General features: G+C 41.7%; 2 protein-coding genes across 5 annotated transcripts; both read left to right on the forward strand.

Annotated features, from left to right (window-relative positions):
- Positions 1 to 4,645: 4,645 nt before the first annotated feature.
- Positions 4,646 to 12,279, forward strand: LOC139403951 (ATP-dependent (S)-NAD(P)H-hydrate dehydratase-like). Of its 2 annotated transcripts, XM_071147171.1 has the most exons (11): positions 4,646 to 5,734; positions 7,894 to 8,392; positions 10,213 to 10,357; positions 10,526 to 10,571; positions 10,666 to 10,754; positions 10,848 to 10,956; positions 11,056 to 11,106; positions 11,198 to 11,302; positions 11,375 to 11,495; positions 11,603 to 11,723; positions 11,892 to 12,279. In XM_071147171.1, the coding sequence occupies exons 3-10, from the start codon at positions 10,254 to 10,256 to the stop codon at positions 11,689 to 11,691; spliced, it is 714 nt and encodes a 237-aa protein (XP_071003272.1). In that variant the 5' UTR covers positions 4,646 to 5,734; positions 7,894 to 8,392; positions 10,213 to 10,253; the 3' UTR covers positions 11,692 to 11,723; positions 11,892 to 12,279. The 2 variants fall into 2 exon arrangements, with proteins under 2 accessions (XP_071003272.1, XP_071003265.1); XM_071147164.1 differs by lacking the exon at positions 7,894 to 8,392 and having other exon boundaries at positions 4,646 to 5,064.
- On the forward strand, positions 11,640 to 18,589 carry LOC139403929 (inhibitor of growth protein 1-like). Of its 3 annotated transcripts, none has more exons than XM_071147138.1 (4): positions 11,640 to 11,723; positions 13,168 to 13,332; positions 13,738 to 13,886; positions 17,708 to 18,589. In XM_071147138.1, the coding sequence occupies exons 2-4, from the start codon at positions 13,194 to 13,196 to the stop codon at positions 18,332 to 18,334; spliced, it is 915 nt and encodes a 304-aa protein (XP_071003239.1). In that variant the 5' UTR covers positions 11,640 to 11,723; positions 13,168 to 13,193; the 3' UTR covers positions 18,335 to 18,589. The 3 variants fall into 3 exon arrangements, with proteins under 3 accessions (XP_071003239.1, XP_071003246.1, XP_071003253.1); XM_071147145.1 differs by lacking the exon at positions 11,640 to 11,723 and adding an exon at positions 12,693 to 12,830; XM_071147152.1 differs by lacking the exon at positions 11,640 to 11,723 and adding an exon at positions 12,867 to 13,025.
- Positions 18,590 to 18,889: the final 300 nt, after the last annotated feature.

An 18,889-nucleotide genomic window follows, 5' to 3' on the forward strand; every position in this document is an offset into this window, starting at 1 on the left:
CTGTTGCCACAAAGTTGGAAGCACAGAATGGCCTTAAAATGTAATTGTATGCTGTAGTGTTAATATTTTCCTACACTGGAACTAAAGGGCCTAGCCCGAACCATGAAAAACAGCCCCAGACCATTATTCCTCTTCCACCAAACTTTACAGTTGGCACTATGCATTGGGGCAGGTAGCATTCTCCTGGCATCCGCCAAACCCAGATTTGTCTGTCGGACTGCCAGATGGTGAAGCGTGTTTCCACTGCTCCAGAGTCCAATGGCAGCGAGCTTTAGACCACTCCAGCCAACGCTTAGCATTGCGCATGGGGATCTTAGGCTTGTGTACGCATGCTCGGCCATGGAAACCTATTTCATGAAGCTCCATATGAACAGTTCACGTGCTGATGTTGCTTTCAGAGGCAGTTTGGAACTCTGTAGTGAGTGTTGCAACCGAGGACAAACTATGTTTATGCGCTACTCGCTTCAGCACTCGTCAGTCCTGTTCTGTGACCTTGTGTGGCCTACCACTTCGCAGCTGAGCCATTGTTGCTCCTAAACATTTCTACTTTACAATAGCCGGGGCAGCTCTAGCAGGGCAGCAAATTGTTGAACTGACTTATTGGAAAGTCACAGAGCTTTTCAGTAAGGCCATTCCACTGCCAATGTTTGTCTTTGGAGATTGCATGGCTTTGTGCTCGATTTTATACAGCCGTCAGCAATGGGTATGGCTGAAATAGCCGAATTCACTCATTTTGAAGGGGTGTTCACATACGTGTGGGTGTGTATATATATATATATATATATATATATATATATATACACACCCACACGTATATATATATATATATATATATATATATATATATAGGCCGAGACAATAAGAAGACACCGTGGCAGAATAAATTCAACCACACCTTTTGTTTCATCCAAAAATTGGAGAGCAACATCTGTCTGGTGAAGTCCACAAAGCATATTGCATGTAACAAACAGTAACATTACCTATAGCACGAACAGTCAAGTTAATGTTAGAGTTATTGCAAGAAAAACAGGAGCTGACTCCACTATTCCAGCACCATTTCAACGTCAACATTTCTACATCATCAAATCACCTATGCTTCGTCTAATACAGCGACAACTAAAAGATTCCAAAAACAATTTAGTCCAATCAACATAAGCTAGATATCATGTGGCTGTCCATGTTACTGACTTCTGTGTATGTGTGCATAAGTAGAAAAACATGTTGACTCACCCGACTTTGCCATTTGCCATCCTCCTCTTTCATGTTGCCTAAATGTATTTTTTTTCTCTCTTTTTTTTTATAGCTTTTATTTAACTAAGCAAGTCCAGTTAGGAACAAATTCTTATTTACAATGACGGCCTACACCGGCCAAACCCGGACGACGCTGGGTCAATTGTGCGCTGCCCTATGGGACTCCCAATCACGGCCGGTTGTGATACAGCCTAAATGGTCCATGACTCTGTCATACAGTATACACTTTTAGTTTTTGTTGTCTTAGGCTACCTGGTTAACATTAGCCTACTACTACATCTAGCTACATATTGAACTTCCAGCCTCTCAGGCTGATTGGCTGAGAGAAATTTATGATCAAATTATTGGGGAGGCGGGGCTGTCGTCTTGTTAGACTTCAGTGCAGCTTTTGACATTATCGATCATAGTCTGCTGCTGGAAAAACGTATGTGTTATAGAAGTGGGTGTAAAGCCATAATGTGGATAAAGAGTTACTTGTCTAACAGGACACAGAGGGTGTTCTTTAATGGAAGCGTCTCCAACATAATCCAGGTAGAGGCAGGAATTCCCCAGGGTAGCTGTTTAGGCCCCTTGCTTTTTTCAATCTTTACTAACAACATGTCACTGGCTTTGAGTAAGGCAAGTGTTCCTATGTATGAGGATGGCTCAACACTATAAATGTCAGCTACTACAGTGACTGAAAGGACTGCAACACTTAAAGAGTTGCAGTTAGTTTCGGAATGGGTAGCAAGGAATAAGTTAGTCCTTAATATTTCCAAAACTAAAAGCATTGTATTTGGGAAAAATCATTCACTAAACCCTAAACCTCAACTACAATGAATAATGTGGAAAATGAGCAAGTTGAGGTGATTAAACTGCCTGGAGTAACCCTGGAATGTAAACTGTCATGGTCAAAACATACAACAGTAGCTAAGATGGGGAGAAGTCTGTCCATAATAAAGTGCTGCTCTGCCTTCTTAACACTAACAACAACATTAATGACATGCATCAATTTCCCATGGCTCAAAGTGGAAGAGAGATTGACAAGCTGAAGGTACAGAGCTGTCTGTTTTAAAATACTAGCACACAGCTTGGACACACATGCATACCCCACAAGACATGCCACCAGAGGTCTCTTCACAGTCCCCAAGTACAGACCAGTCTTTGGGAGGCGCACAGTACTACATAGAGCCATGACTACATGAAACTCTATTCCACATCAGTTAACTGATGCAAGCAGTAGAATCAGATTTAAAAAGCAGGTAAAAATACACCTTATGGAACAGAGGGACTGTGTGAAGTAATACAAACAGACACATGCATACACACACACGATAACATACTCACTATACACACACATATACATGGATTTTGCATTGTAGATATCTGGTAGTGGACTATGGGCCTGAGGGCACACATTTAGTGTGTTGTGAATTATGTAATGAATGTATTGTAATGTTTTCAAAATTGTTTAACTGCCTTCATTTTGCCGGACCCCAGGAAGAGTAGCTACTGCCTTGGCATCAGCTAATAAGGATCCATCATAAATACCAAAAATACCTTGTCACAACACAACTTATTGCCTCAAACTCATTAAGAAGGAAATAAATTACACAAATTAACTTTTAACAAGGCACACCTGTTAATTGAAATGCATTCCAGGTGACTACCTCATGAAGCTGGTTGAGAGAATGCCAAGAGTGTGCAAAGCTGTCATCAAGGCGGCAAAGGGTGGCTACTTTGAAGAATCTCAAATCTAATATACATTTTCATTTGTTTAACACTTTTGGGGGGGGGGGGGGGGGATTACATGATTCCATATGTGTTATTTCATAGTTTTGATGTCTTCACTATTATTCTACAATGTAGAAAATAGTACAAATAAAGAAAAACCCTGGAATCAGTAGGTGTGTCCAAACTTTTGACTGGTACTGTATATTCCCCCTCAGGAGACTGAAAAGATTTGTCATGGGTCCCCAGATCCTCAAAAGGTTCTACCGCTGCACCATCGAGAGCGTCACTGCCTGGTATGGCAACTGCTCGGCCTCTGACTGCAAGGCACTACTGAGGGTAGACTGTACGGCCCAGTACATCACTGGGGCCAAGCTTCCTGCCATCCAGGACCTCTATACCAGTCGGTGTCAGAGGAAGGCCCTAAAAATTGTCTAAGACTCCAGCCACCCTAGTCATAGACTGTTCTCTCTGCTACCGCAAAAGGCAAGCGGTACCGGAGCGCCAAGTCTAGGTCCAAGAGGCTTCAAAACAGCTTCTACTCCCAAAGCCATAAGACTCCAGAACATCTAGTCAAATGGCTACCCAGACTATTCACATTGCCCCCGCTCCCCTCTCCACAACACTGCCACTCTGTTGTCATCTATGCATAGTCACTTCAATTATCTCTACCTACATGTACATACTACTTCAACTAACCGGTGCCCCCGCACATTGACTCTGTACCAGCACCCCCCTGTATATATATATATATATATATTTTTTTACTACTCCTCTTTAATTACTTGTTACATTTGATCTCTTATTCCTATCTGTATTTTTTTAAACTGCACTGTCGGTTAGGGGCTCATAAGTAAGCATTTCACTGTAAGGTCTACTACACTTGTTGTATTCGGTGCATGTGACTAATACGATTTGATATTATACTGTATATTATATAGCTCTGGAGGCCTCTAGTGGCCTTCAGGCCATTTTAGCATGAAAAGTGCCATTGAGGGCTTCCACCATTTTAATGTAGTCAACTGGGTGGAATGTCCGACTTTATTGGCTGATCCCTCCTGATAACCCTGTTGGAGTCATGTCCAACCGGGACATCAGGAGGGATCAGCCAATCTTGAAGAAGAAAATTAACTACTTCAAAATGGAGATCGCTGTCAGACCTATATTGGCACATATATTTTTTTACTTTTACTTTTTTTAAATTATTTTTTACTTCTATTTTCAAAGCAAACCACCACAAACTCATGTCGGGGAAAGAAAAAAGGCGAAACTGACCACCCTCCTTCCTTGCTCCTGCCCTGCCTCTTCCACCAATCCAAATGTTTCTTATGGACAGAAAAGAGCAGAGGCTCTGAGCTGTCCGATCAGGTCCATTGTCTACTTACTCGAAGTCCTTTATCTAGCTCTATGCTCCTATCAACACACTTCCTGTTTTTGTTTGGATCTTTTAGCGCCTCTCATCCCAGTGAAGCGTCTATCTATCCTATTTTCAGCAGTAACTCACAATTCGTGTCTAAGTAAGAACTGTCAGTGTGTGCGCACCGCCTCTCATTACACGGTTTACCTACGGCCTCTAATAGGCTCGCAAGAGCATGACCGAATCATGCAAACATGGAACTTGGATATTTGGTTGTCTTTTGCCTCTACTGTTGTACTGTCGATTGCTGTAACCTATATGAACGATGAAGTTAAAGTGGAAACAACAAATACTGTACTGCTTTTTAAAATTATGTCGCTGTCACTTTTTATACACCAATCCCTGAAGCGTCCTATTTCCTTTAGGACCCAGTGGAGCTCTGTGAGCTAATCCCTGTGATGTAGTACACATGCTGTCCCTGACCGTTGTTTTAGGTCAGTGCTATTCGGAATCCTTGGGACGTCCCTACCTTAAACTCTAACCCTACCTTAACCATTTTGCATTTCAACTTCAAAGGGGGTAGTGACGTCCCAAGGATTCCGGATATCAATGACCGTTTATGTTGCGGTACTCGAGTGTATGGTGGGGGCCCATAATCAGTTTTGCAGACACTAATCTCCATTGTATGAAAGTGCATTGTCTGAAAAACAACATCTGGCTGCTGAATGTGCACCATCCATGTCCAGGTAAAATGTTACCTGTTACCTAGCCTTTCTTAATCAGGCTCTGAATGTCGAGGTTTGATACAGGTTCCTGCTGCTAGCTAGCTAGTCTTGTTCACCAGCTGACTTGGTAACATTTTTTGGTGTTCTGACCGTACTGCATGCTTTAAAAGATAAATTACGCATCAGTTGTTCTCGCACCTGATAATTATGCTCGCCAATTCAACACGGGGCTTTCTCTGGTCGGATGTCGAAACCAGAACCTTGCTGAATATCTGGGGGGAGCGGGACATCCAGACGGCGTTGGGCAGAAACTTCCGAAACAGTCATGTCTACCGCGACGTCGCCCGAAGGTTGGGAATTATGGGGTTCGAAAGAACCCCAGAGCAGTGTAGGGTGCGAATCAAAAGCCTGAAAAGGCAGTTTATCCTGGCCAAGGAGGGCAACCTGAGGAACAACGGACAATACCACAAAATCTGCAAGTTCTACGATGCCATGGAGACGATACTAAGCTGCCGTCCCCAGATTGACCCCCAGGAGTTGTTAGACAGTGGGGCCGTGGGGGATGAGACCGAGGAGGAAGTGGACACAGACCCTCCACAGGACCCATACTTGGAGAGCACAGGGGAAAGCTCCTACCCAGAAACCCAAGTGAAGCTCGAATAACCTCCCATCCCTGTGACAGTGGGAAATGGTAAGTACCATTAGTATGGCATGTCGTTACATTGTTATTATATGGATTATTTTGCAAATACAGGCCTTTTTGTGTCGCAGAGTTTGATTTTTAAGATACAATTTATTATTTCACATCCATTAAGTAGAGACTAAAATTACCGTAACTTATTTTTCAGCTTTCAGTGTTTCATTTTATTTCCTAAAGCATTTAATGTCTGGATTTCACAGTTTTTGCATGTTTTTTTTGCCCTGTCTCACACTGACTTTTGACATTCTGCTATGTATTACCCTTACAGAACTCTTGATAATTAGAAAATATTTAATGCACCTGATTAAAAAAGAGTAAAATGGAAACTATATAAACTCAGCAAAAAAAGAAACGTCCTCTCACTGTCAACTGTGTTTATTTTCAGCAAAGTTAACATGTTGAATCTTGTTATGTTCATACAAATATTTACACAACTGAGACATCATAAACTGAACAAGTTCCACAGACTTGACTAACAGAGATGGAATAATGTGGCCCTGAAAAAGGCAGGGTCAAAATAAATCAAAAGTAACAGTCAGTATCTGGTGTGGCCACCAGCTGCATTAAGTAAGTTTATTTTTGTGTACTTGGTTATTATGGATATGAATAGAGACAGTGGAGCTCATTGAGGGAGATTCGGAGTTTGATGCCAGGAAATGAGAGAAAATAAAGGTAAATATGTTTTGAGATATTGTACGTCATTATCAAATAGGCTATAATTTCAAATAATTATTTGGGATACATTGTATGCTTGCTGTTCAACTTCATGCAAGAATCCCTGCTCTTTATGACCAAATACTGTAAAAATGTATTTCCCACCACATGTAATTACCACCACATAATGAACTGTCATTTAAGTGTTTACTGAAGGTGTTAACAGAATGTGTTAGAGATTTCCTGTATATTCATCAATTTAAGAAATGTTCTATGTTGTTTACAGATCATCACTGCCATTACAGGACAAATCACATGGAGAGCTCTCAGTTGTTGGTGCTCAACTCCACATCTGTGATTGTTCTGGGCCACAGACCGTGATAATTCAACAGAGGCATACAAAGCACAATCTTCACTTCAACCTGCACAGCACCACAACTATTTTGTTGTGCAAAACTGCCCATTGCAGACATACATGAGACTGATTGGAAAGTGGTGTGTTGTGAAATATGAATACCCTTACCCTGGTATTATACAAGATGTTAATGTAGAGAGCAGTGCTCTAGTCAAGACAATGAGTCGTGTGAGAGCAAACAGATTATTTTGGCCTACGAGAGGAAATTGTATGGTACCAACCAGAGAATGTGCTGGGGCTTGTCCCTGAGCCTCATCCAGTGACAAAACGGCATATGATGCCTGATGGCGCAGTCTGGGAGGAAATTTGCTCTCTCGTTAAGCAATAGAGAGCATAATCTTGAGTGAGCACATACCTGTCTCATGAGCCTGAATCAATAGACTGCAGCCAGTGAACAACAATTTGTTTAATGTCAACTAGTGTTTACAACCTTGTAGATGTATTTCTGCCTAATGCATTGAATCCAACAATTGTTCTAAAATACGCTTTAAGTTCTTGAGGCATGTAACCTTTTGTTTTTTGAGGTTTTGAATTCTGTTCTATATCTTCAATAAAATGAAACATGTACAACTGTGACGTTAAAAATATTTAATGGTATTTTTAATAAGTTTTATATGAAATGTAATTTCCACCACACTGTCATTACCATCACGGTAAATGTGTATTAAAATTACAATTGATATTGATTATGATTCCCATATGTGAACCTTTTATATGCTTGTTCTTAAGATAATTCCTAAATTGTCAAATATTAAGATTTTGATGTGGTAAATGCATGTTTCTGAGTATCATCAAGGCATATATGGACAATTTTATGACGTGGTGGTATTGACATTTCCCCTCGGGTATTTGGGGAAACCTAAAAAATCTTTCTACTCTTAAATAGTATGATCTCAGCTACTATTTGATCTTGTTTCCAGAGAGTGAAGAAAATATTCACATAGATTAAAAAAACAGTTTCAAGAGGTTTCATTTTCAAAAACATCCAAAAAGTGCCCGTATTTGCGAAATCAACCATAGCTAGTATACCAATACTACCACAGTGGCAGCTCTCAAACCTCCATCCACTCCTCCTCAACAGGCACTACAGTCAGACAGATCAGCAGCCAGTCAGCTGGTGGGCCATCCTCCAAGCGGCCCAAGAAGCGGCACGCCGACCTGGCCCTGGACAGTGTGACGAAGCGCCTCCTGGAGCAAAGTGCCGAGGCTGAGCAGAGCTTCTACCAGATGGAGGAGCAGTGTCTGCAGGCCGAGGACCACCGGCGAGAAGCCAAACATGCCCGTGAGCTCCACATGCTCCAGGTGTCGGGGCAGATGTTTTCCAGCATCGCCACCAGGAACCCTGTCGCCACAGCTACCCCAAACACAGCAATGCCGCCTGCTCTGAATACCATGGAGTCCACCATGCAGCCAGGTGTGCCCATGTCCGCCTCTGGCCAAATGAGGCGTGGTCGGTCGAGTCACCGCCGAGTCCGACTCGCCCCAGTCCTAGGCTGAGTGGCCCAGCTACCACAGTCATCCCCAGTCCCAGGCTGAGTGGCCCAGCTACCACAGTCAACCACAGTCTAACGCAGGTTTAGGTATTTGCTTCTCTTACTCAGTTGGCCTGTGTTTAACCAATGGCCAGCTCTGGTGAGACTGCTTGTCAACAGGTCAAACAGAACTGAATAAGGCTGAAACAGACCCACAAAGATATCTAGGCTGAACTACAGTGCCTTGCGAAAGTATTCGGCCCCCTTGAACTTTGCGACCTTTTGCCACATTTCAGGCTTTAAACATAAAGATATAAAACTGTATTTTTTTGTGAAGAATCAACAACAAGTGGGACACAATCACGAAGTGGAACGACATTGGATATTTCAAACTTTTTGAACAAATCAAAAACTGAAAAATTATTCAGCCCCCTTAAGTTAATACTTTGTAGCGCCACCTTTTGCTGCGATTACAGCTGTAAGTCGCTTGGGGTATGTCTATCAGTTTTGCACATCGAGAGACTGACATTTTTTCCCATTCCTCCTTGCAAAACAGCTCGAGCTCAGTGAGGTTGGATGGAGAGCATTTGTGAACAGCAGTTTTCAGTTCTTTCCACAGATTCTCGATTGGATTCAGGTCTGGACTTTGACTTGGCCATTCTAACACCTGGATATGTTTATTTTTTAACCATTCCATTGTAGATTTTGCTTTATGTTTTGGATCATTGTCTTGTTGGAAGACAAATCTCCGTCCCAGTCTCAGGTCTTTTGCAGACTCCATCAGATTTTCTTCCAGAATGGTCCTGTATTTGGCTCCATCCATCTTCCCATCAATTTTAACCATCTTCCCTGTCCCTGCTGAAGAAAAGCAGGCCCAAACCATGATGCTGCCACCACCATGTTTGACAGTGGGGAAGGTGTGTTCAGAGTGATGAGCTGTGTTGCTTTTACGCCAAACATAACGTTTTGCATTGTTGCCAAAAAGTTCAATTTTGGTTTCATCTGACCAGAGCACCTTCTTCCACATGTTTGGTGTGTCTCCCAGGTGGCTTGTGGCAAACTTTAAACAACACTTTTTATGGATATCTTTAAGAAATGGCTTTCTTCTTGCCACTCTTCCATAAAGGCCAGATTTGTGCAATATACGACTGATTGTTGTCCTATGGACAGAGTCTCCCACCTCAGCTGTAGATCTCTGCAGTTCATCCAGAGTGATCATGGGCCTCTTGGCTGCATCTCTGATCAGTCTTCTCCTTGTATGAGCTGAAAGTTTAGAGGGACGGCCAGGTCTTGGTAGATTTGCAGTGGTCTGATACTCCTTCCATTTCAATATTATCGCTTGCACAGTGCTCCTTGGGATGTTTAAAGCTTGGGAAATCTTTTTGTATCCAAATCCGGCTTTAAACTTCTTCACAACAGTATCTCAGACCTGCCTGGTGTGTTCCTTGTTCTTCATGATGCTCTCTGCGCTTTTAACGGACCTCTGAGACTATCACAGTGCAGGTGCATTTATACGGAGACTTGATTACACACAGGTGGATTGTATTTATCATCATTAGTCATTTAGGTCAACATTGGATCATTCAGAGATCCTCACTGAACTTCTGGAGAGAGTTTGCTGCACTGAAAGTAAAGGGGCTGAATAATTTTGCACGCCCAATTTTTCAGTTTTTGATTTGTTAAAAAAGTTTGAAATATCCAATAAATGTCGTTCCACTTCATGATTGTGTCCCACTTGTTGTTGATTCTTCACAAAAAAAAATACAGTTTTATATCTTTATGTTTGAAGCCTGGAATGTGGCAAAAGGTCGCAAAGTTCAAGGGGGCCGAATACTTTCGCAAGGCACTGTAAATGCACACACAAGCAGTTAGCGCAGGGAAGCGACAAGTTTTAAGTAAACTCTGAATACTTCTCTCTCCTTTTTCAGTCCTCGAGCGCTCCTCCCTTGGGACAGCAGCACGCCGAGGAATGGATGATATCCTTCCACTGGTGAAGAATATAGTCCCTCAGCTGACGTCTAAAAAGCACAAAGGCCAAGATGGGCGGATTGGGATTATTGGGGGATGTCAGGAGTAAGTTATCCAAGTGACCCAGCCCCACCTTTAACTTGGATTTCTAAATTAAGGTTTTCTGGAGTATACCCATATTGTGTGAGGTACCAAAGATATTCTAAAATGTTCTTCTTTGTATCCTTCTTTCGTTCCATCCTTCTTTCTGATTGTTTTTCTTGTCATGGTAAGGTATACAGGAGCTCCGTACTTTGCTGCTATCTCTGCATTGAAAGTGGTAAGCACAAAGTAGCTTTCTTGGTCCTGTGTCATTTTTTACTCTGGTGGAGACATTGATATGACGACAAAACCTCTGCTGTATCACTTCCCAGGGGGCCGATATGTCACACGTATTCTGCGCTAAAGCTGCAGCGACGGTGATCAAATCCTACAGTCCGGAGCTCATAGTTCATCCTGTGCTGTAAGTTCTGTCTAGGAATGGAAGCCTATTTGTAAGCAGTGTGCATATAATGGATGTCTTTGTTGATGATAACTGTGTTAATATTATCTATAGGGACAGCCCCAATGCAGTGGAGGAGATAGAGAAATGGCTCCCCAGACTTCACTGCCTGGTGGTGGGCCCGGGGCTGGGCAGAGACGAAATGCTGCTGAAAACCGCCAAGGCACATGGGACACTGAACACACACACACACACACACAGTCAATTTTAGTTGACAGTTGACATATTACCAATGTTTTCATGACTCTTTTTTTCTCTTCAGGAAGTAATTGAGAAGTCCAAAGAAAGAGATATCCCTATAGTTATTGATGCAGTAAGTACTGTACACAAAACATATTTTCACTTTGTTAATAGATTTAGATTTCTTCACAAAGATGTGCAGTGATTGTATGTTCCACCAATAGGACGGGCTGTGGCTGGTTGCTCAGCAACCATCAGTCATCCAAGGGTACAAGAAGGGCATCCTCACTCCCAACTACATGGAATTCACCAGGTTGTATGAGGCTATGGTGAGTCTGCCAGTTCAGCTCTGTGTGTGTTGTGTGTTTATCATTATCCTACTGTCTGTCTTTTTTTTTTAGCACCATGAGCCTCTGGATAGCAGTGACCATCAGAGGAGTGCCATGGAGCTCAGTGTTGCCATGGGCAACCTGACTGTGGTGCTCAAGGGGGAGGACGACCTTATCACTGACGGCAACAAGGGTTAGTGTCTGTCACGCACACACGTACAGCTACACCTAGACTAAATGCGACATTCACACAATTTCCTGTAACGCTCTGACTGTGTCCTGTGTCTCTGTGACGTCCAGTGATCTTGTGCAGACAGGAGGGCAGCGGGTGTAGGTGTGGGGGACAAGGTGACCTCCTATCTGGCTCTCTGGGATTGCTGGCACACTAGGCATACACCTCCTCAGTAGACATGACCAAAAGGTACTGTATTCATTACCATTATGTGCTTATACACTGACATGGCCAAAATGAATATAGTTCTATGAGAGAGAACATTAGAAGGGGCTGCCATTGTTACTTAGTTGGCCTAATTGGACAGTTTATTTGTCATTGCCGTAACTGTAATATGTTCTCCAATCTCTGCCTCAGTGTGAACCCGTCAGTGGTGGAAGCGTTCGGGGCCTGTTCTCTGACCAGACAGTGTAACAGACAGGCCTTTCACAAACATTGGCGAGCCACCACCACCACAGACATGATCCAGGAGATCAGCTCCGCCTTCAAAAAACTATTTGAGAGCTGAGAACGGTCTACAGGGGTCCAAGATACTCACATACGTACTGTACATACACTTACATACATGCATACATACTGTACATAGACATAACGACACACTCTTCCATGGGAATCCTGAGAATCCATTCTCTATCTTTACTGTCATCCAGAATAGAATCTTAGTGACAATATGGCACCGGTGTGGTCTCCTGTTTTTGTCATAAACATCTTTTACATTGTAAATATTAAAATGTTGTTTGAAAGTTAACTTCTTTGTTCTGTCTTCTACCTCCCTCATTGTGTTGCACAGAGTTAGATTATCCAATGTATCAATGATAACTGTCAGCTCAAACAGTGCGAAATGCCTGCGATGGAGAGAAACTTTGTTTACATTTTAAATAATTGCCATTCTGTCATACTGCCACTTGAGGGCGCATACATTGTATTTACGATATGGCGGGTTATCGCCTTCATAACATCAGAGCAAAACTATGGAACTGTATCAAGCTAAGATGTAACATCAACATGTCAGGCATCAACCATTTTCACAAGATCTGCATAATTGTAAACTAAATGCATTAAAACAATAGACTTAAACATATTCAAACGTCGTTGCCGAAAAAGTATCTTCACAAAAAAACAAATCGACACATGTCGAGTTTGTTTCACAGGATGCGCATGCGCAAAACACCGGTTTATTTGTTCAACTCAAATGTACCGTTCTTCACGCTCTAATCTATGCACCGTTAGAATATTCTCCAGATGGATTGAATACATTGTATGAGCTTCAGTAGGCGGAAAAATATAAAGTTTCTGGTGAGTAAAAATGGGTCGTTTGCATTGCTTCATTAGCGTGTTCAGACCATAATCAGTGTGAAGGCTGTAACGACGTTACTGCTACTAGCTAATGGTAGCTAGTTCGCTAACACAGTAGGCTCTAAGAGCCTGAAGCTTCCTCCTGTTAAACGTTAGATAGTGGAACTAGGTTTCATGGATACAGTAAGGAAAAAGGTCCGCTTAAACGTAAAAGAGATTGCAAATATGTTTTATTCATTCGTCCAACGTGCACTGTAGGATTGAGTTTCGGATGTTCTGTGTGCCATAATGTTGTAGAAGGATGTTCTGTGTAACATTAGATTTTTTTTGTGGACAGCTTTGTGTGGACATTGACTGACGACAATGTTAAATCCGGCTAACGGCGACCCGGTCCACGTCGTTTCAAATTATGTGGAAGAATATTTGGATTTGGTCGAATCACTGCCTTTCGACCTACAGAGGAGTGTGTCGCTTATGAAGGAAATTGATGCGACATATCAAGGTAAATCGTTCACGTTTCATCCACTGACCAACTTTGCTAGCTACCTGCTAGGTAACGTTAATCAATATAGCCAGTTTACATAACTGCTACTAGTCTGTTAACCTAGCTAGCTGAAGGTACGCTGCTAGTTTCTAGCAGTAGCTGGGTACTGGCGTCCAGATGCACAGGCTAGCTAGCTTGTATCATTCGATTAAGTTACAATTTGAATAAAATGTGTCTACTATTCTATGTAAAATTAAAACAATATTCGTTTCAAGTTATGTAAATGTATTTAGATTAGAGTAATACACGTTTGTTTAGCTCCATAATAAAACTGCCACTCCATCCACTTTACGCTATCTATGGGCCATGTTTGTTAAATTGTTTGTTATATCTCTTGCATTCTATGGCCCCTGCCTGCCTCAGATGGCCTGCAAGAGCTGGATGACGTTTATGAGCGCTACAGTCGGGAGTCCGACCCTCTCCAGCGGCATAGACTTCAGCTGGCCATCCAGAGAGCTCTTATCCGCAGCCAGGAGCTGGGAGATGAGAAGATCCAGATTGCTGGGCAGATGGTGCGTGAACGTGGCTGGCTGCCTGTATTATTGTTTATGGACAAAAGTGTCTCCCCTTTTATATGAACTTTGCTTAAACCACTTTTTCAATTTTCGCCTAAAGTGACATAGCTAAATCTACCTGCCTGTAGCTCAGGCCCTGAAGCAAGGATATGTGTATTATTGATACCATTTGAAAGGAAACACTTTGAAGTTTGTGGAAATGTGAAAGGAATGTAGGAGAATATAACACATTAGATCTGGTAAAAGAAAATACAAAAGGAATATTTTTTTTTTCTGTAACTTTTTTGAAAGGTGCAATTTAGACTTTGGCCACTCACTATATAGTAGAACTTTATGTGCAAAGTCTGAGTGATGCAGTGAAATCTTGCATATCTATTCAAAATGTTGTATCAAGACTGCCCAAATGTGCCTTATTGGTTTATTCATACATTTTCAAGTTCATAATTGTGCACTCTTCTCAAACAACAGCATGGTATTATTTCACTCTAATAGCTACTGTAAATTGGACAGTGCAGTTAGATGAACAAGAATTTAAACTTTCTGCCCATATCAGATATGTATATGTCCTGGGAATCTTTTTTTTATGTTTCTTACAACCTCATGCTAATCACATCAGCCTACGTTAGCTCAACTGTCCTGCGGACAGGACACTAATCCTGAAGAAGTTTGATTTTCCAACTTGAAAAGCAATAATATTGATGGATGAGGCTGCAACAAAGCCCATATTGGTCACTCTCCTTGACCAACTTGCAATACCAGTCAAAGGTTTGGACACCTACTCATTCAAGGCGTTTTCTTTATTTGTACTATTTTCTACATTGTAGAATAATAGTGAAGACATCAAAACTATGAAATAACACATCTGGAATCATGTAGTAACCAACAAAGTATTAAACACATCTAAATATATTTGAGATTCTTCAAAGTAGCCACCCTTTGCCTTGATGACAGCTTTGCACATGCTTGGCATTCTCTCAACCAGCTTTACCTGGAATGCTTTTCCAACAGTCTTGAAGGAATTCCCCCACAAGCTGTGCACTTGTTGGCTGCTTTCCTTAACTCTGCGGTCCAATTCATCCCAAACCATCTCAATTGGGTTGAGGTCAGGTGATTGTAGAGGCCAGGTCATCTGATGTAGCAGTCCATCACTCTCCTTGGTCAAATAACCCTTACACAGCCTGGAGGTGTGTTTTGGTCATTGTCCTGTTGAAAAACAGTCCCACTTAGGGCTAAGTGATATGGCCAAAATATTATATCACGGCATTTGTAAAAAAAAATGGTATGGTATTTTTAGTTTTGAATAATCAAAGTTCTATGTTTGCTTTGTGAGTAGTGAGTGATCCTAGGGTGGCAACACGTACATTCTAAGCGATTTCAATGAGTCTTTCTCCATTCTGATTGTTTTATACTGTTCAATTCAACTTCAACCAAAACACATTTCAGCACTTATCACTTCTGCATTCCCTGCGCTCAGTTGCAGTGGTGGAAAAAGTACCCACTTACCATACTTGAGTAAAAGTAAAGATACATTAATATAATATTACTTAAGTAAACGGGATTCACCCTGTAAAATACAACTTGAGTAAATGTCTAAAAGTATTTGGTTGTAGATATACTTAAGTACCAAAAGTAAATGTAATTGATAAAATGTACTTAGCTATCAAAGTAAAAGTATAAATAATAAAAATTCCTTATATTAAGCAAACCAGATGGCACCATTTTCTTGTTTTTATTTACAGATAGCCAGGGGCACACTCCAACACTCAGACATAATTTACAAACAAATCATTTGTGTTTGAGTCTGCCAGATCAGAGGCATTAAATGACATGGGATATTCTCTTGAATTGGACCATTTTCCTGTCCTGCTAAGCATTCAAAATGTAATGAGTACTTTTAGGTGTCAGAGAAAATGTATGGAGTAAAAATAATGTACATATACCCCCAAAAAAGACTTAAGTAAAAACACTTTCAAGTACTACTTAAGTACTTTACAACCACTGCTCAATTGAGGATTCCCACACTGCCACATAGGGCTGCATGATATGGGCAAATAATCTAGGACTTTTTTTTTTTAACCAAATGTTGCAATTGTGATTTGACTTGCGAATTAGAGCAAAACTGTTGGAATCTTGGAAATATAATGACTATTCTAATTCTATAGTTAGAATATAATAGTGGGCACTTTGAATACAGTGTTTGAGATGGCAACTAATTAAAATGCCAGGAAGGCATAATTGTGACAGGGTAGGAACTAAAGTTTTGATAAGTGTTTACTAGGGGAACCTATGAGCTTTGGCTACGTTGCATGTTTTCTCTTAGCTACTTCATGAAGCTAACATTCTTGCTTTGCATATTCCTCATTGATTTAGAAGATGCTGATTTAGGTCTACACCATCAAGTGTCTCGTGGTTGAGGAAAGTCAAATGCGCTCCTTCAGTAACAGGGGGCGTGGCTGTGTTTGGAAAGTGGCTGTGTGTGGAAAGTGGAACGGAGAACAGGGTGGAGAGAGATTATTCAAGTAGCGAAGTAAACTATCGAAATTAACATTACACATTGTTGTAGGATGTCCCTTGGGGGTATCCGTACCTATGTATGACATGCGAGGGTTAGGTTAATAAACAGGCTGGAGCTAGAATCTCGTTGTCGCGCGTCCTTATTTTTAGCTCATACTACACTACACACATGGTGTATCACATTTAACAAACCAAACATTAAAATACTGGTTTAGAAGGTAAAGTAAAAACCCAAACTGGTCCCTGCATCAATATCGGTATATCATAAAATGCGGTATATGTGCAAACCAGATGGGATGGCTTATTGCTGCAGAATGCTATGGAAGCCATGCTGGTTAAGTGTGTCTTGAATTCTAAATACATAAGACAGTGTCACCAGCAAAGCACCATCACACCACCTCCTCCATGCTTCACTGTGGGAACCACACATGCGGAGATCATCCGCTCACCTACTCTGCATCTCAAACACACAAGGGTTGGAAACAAGAAATCTCAAATTTGGACTCATCAGACCAAAGGACAGATTTCCATCTTGGCCCAAGCAAGTCTCTTATTGGCGTCATTTTAGTAGTTTCTTTGCAGCAATTGACAGTCTCCTCTGAATAGTTGATGTTGGGATGTGTCTCTTGGACTCTAAAGGATTTATTTGGGCTGTAATTTCTGAGGCTGGTAACTCTAGTGAACTTATCCTCTGCAGCAGAGGTAACTCTGGGTCTTCCTTTCCTTTGGCGGTCCTCATGAGAGCCAATTTCATCATAGAGCTTGATGTTTTTTTGCGACTGCACTTGAAGAAACTTTAAAAGTTCTTGACATTTTCCGCATTGACTAACCTTCATGTCTTAAAGTAATGATGGACTGTCGTTTCTCTTTGCATATTTGAGCTGTTCTTGCGATAATATGGACTTGGTCTTTAGCCATATTTGGAAATCTTCTGTGTAACAACCCTATCTTGTCGCAACAACTGATTGGATCAAATTAACTAACAAGGCACACCTGTTAATTGAAATTCATTCCAGTTAACTACTTCATTAACCTTATTGAGAGGTTGCCAATATTGTCCAAAGCAAAGGGTGGCTACTTTGAAGAATCTCAAATATATTTTGATGTAACTTTTTTTGGTTACTACATGATTCCATATGTGTTATTTCATAGTTTGTCTTTATTATTCTACAATGTTTAAAAAAATAAAAACTGGAATGAGTGGGTTATCTAAACTTTTGGCTGGTACTGCATGTCACCTCACTGATCAAAACCCACAGTGTTTAAAATATATATACACACATACTCACTCTGTACTGTTCCAGGTGGAGTTGGTGGAGAACTGTAGCAGACAGGTGGACTGGCATTCTGAGCTCCTCCACGCCTCCAAGGAGAACCCTGATACCCATGTACCCACATCAACTGCCATGACGACGACCGCAGCCTCCATAGTGCCGTCGGCAGAAACAACAACTCCGGGCAAAGCTGGTCACCATGACAAGAGGCGTGACGAGGTGACACCGTGCTCAGTCGGCGGGGGGGACAAGTCTGGCGGGAAACGGTCACGGCGGCAGAAAAGCGGAGAGAATTGGGAGAGCTATGGAAGCATGGGTCATGTTGATGAGGTGGCGCCCAGAGAGAAGAGGGCCAAAACGTTGTCGTCCAAGAAGAAGAAGAGGTCAAAGGGCAAGTCAGAGCGGGAGGTGTCACCCCTAGACCTGCCCATCGACCCAGACGAGCCCACCTACTGCCTGTGTGAACAGGTATCTTACGGCGAGATGATTGGCTGTGATAACGACGAGTGTCTCATCGAGTGGTTCCACTTCTCCTGTGTGGCGCTACATCACAAGCCCAAGGGGAAGTGGTTCTGCCCCAAATGCAGGGGCGAGAATGAGAAGACAATGGACAAGGCCCTAGAGAGGGCGAAGAAGGAAAGGGCCTACAACAGGTAGCTTCTCTACCTAGCCCAGCGGACATTGTCATGTTAGGTTAGTTTTTTTCTACTCCCGATGCGGTTTGAAAATGAATTGGAAAGAGGGATGTATTTTAGTAAATGCTGTACTGGAAGATGGACATCCTGGTTCATGACAGATACAGCATAATGTAATAGATTATTTTATCAAATAGCCACACCAATGATTGTTGACGTTGCTGTATCATTCATGCAACTATAATGCTCTTCCAAACAAATAAAAAAATTCATCCAAGATTGTTGAATTGTCTTTGTATCTGAGATGTGACTGCCCTTTGCTTGAAGTGCCATTACTGATAGGACTGCCCTAGCAAAATGCATCGTAGACACTTAAGAGATTGAATAAGTGGAAATGTTTTATGGAGTGCGTGACATCAAATCCCCTTGGCAACGGGCCTGTGTTCATGAGGACTTTCACTTGACACCAGTAAGGTGAATTAAATGTATCTAGTCCAACAGTAGTACTAAATCAAAAGTATTTATGAAAGCCAATTTTACAATCATACAGAAACCTAGCTTAAAAATCCTTACCAAG

This window comes from Oncorhynchus clarkii, chromosome 3 (assembly GCF_045791955.1).
Source record: "Oncorhynchus clarkii lewisi isolate Uvic-CL-2024 chromosome 3, UVic_Ocla_1.0, whole genome shotgun sequence".
NCBI classification, from domain to species: Eukaryota; Metazoa; Chordata; class Actinopteri; order Salmoniformes; family Salmonidae; genus Oncorhynchus; species Oncorhynchus clarkii.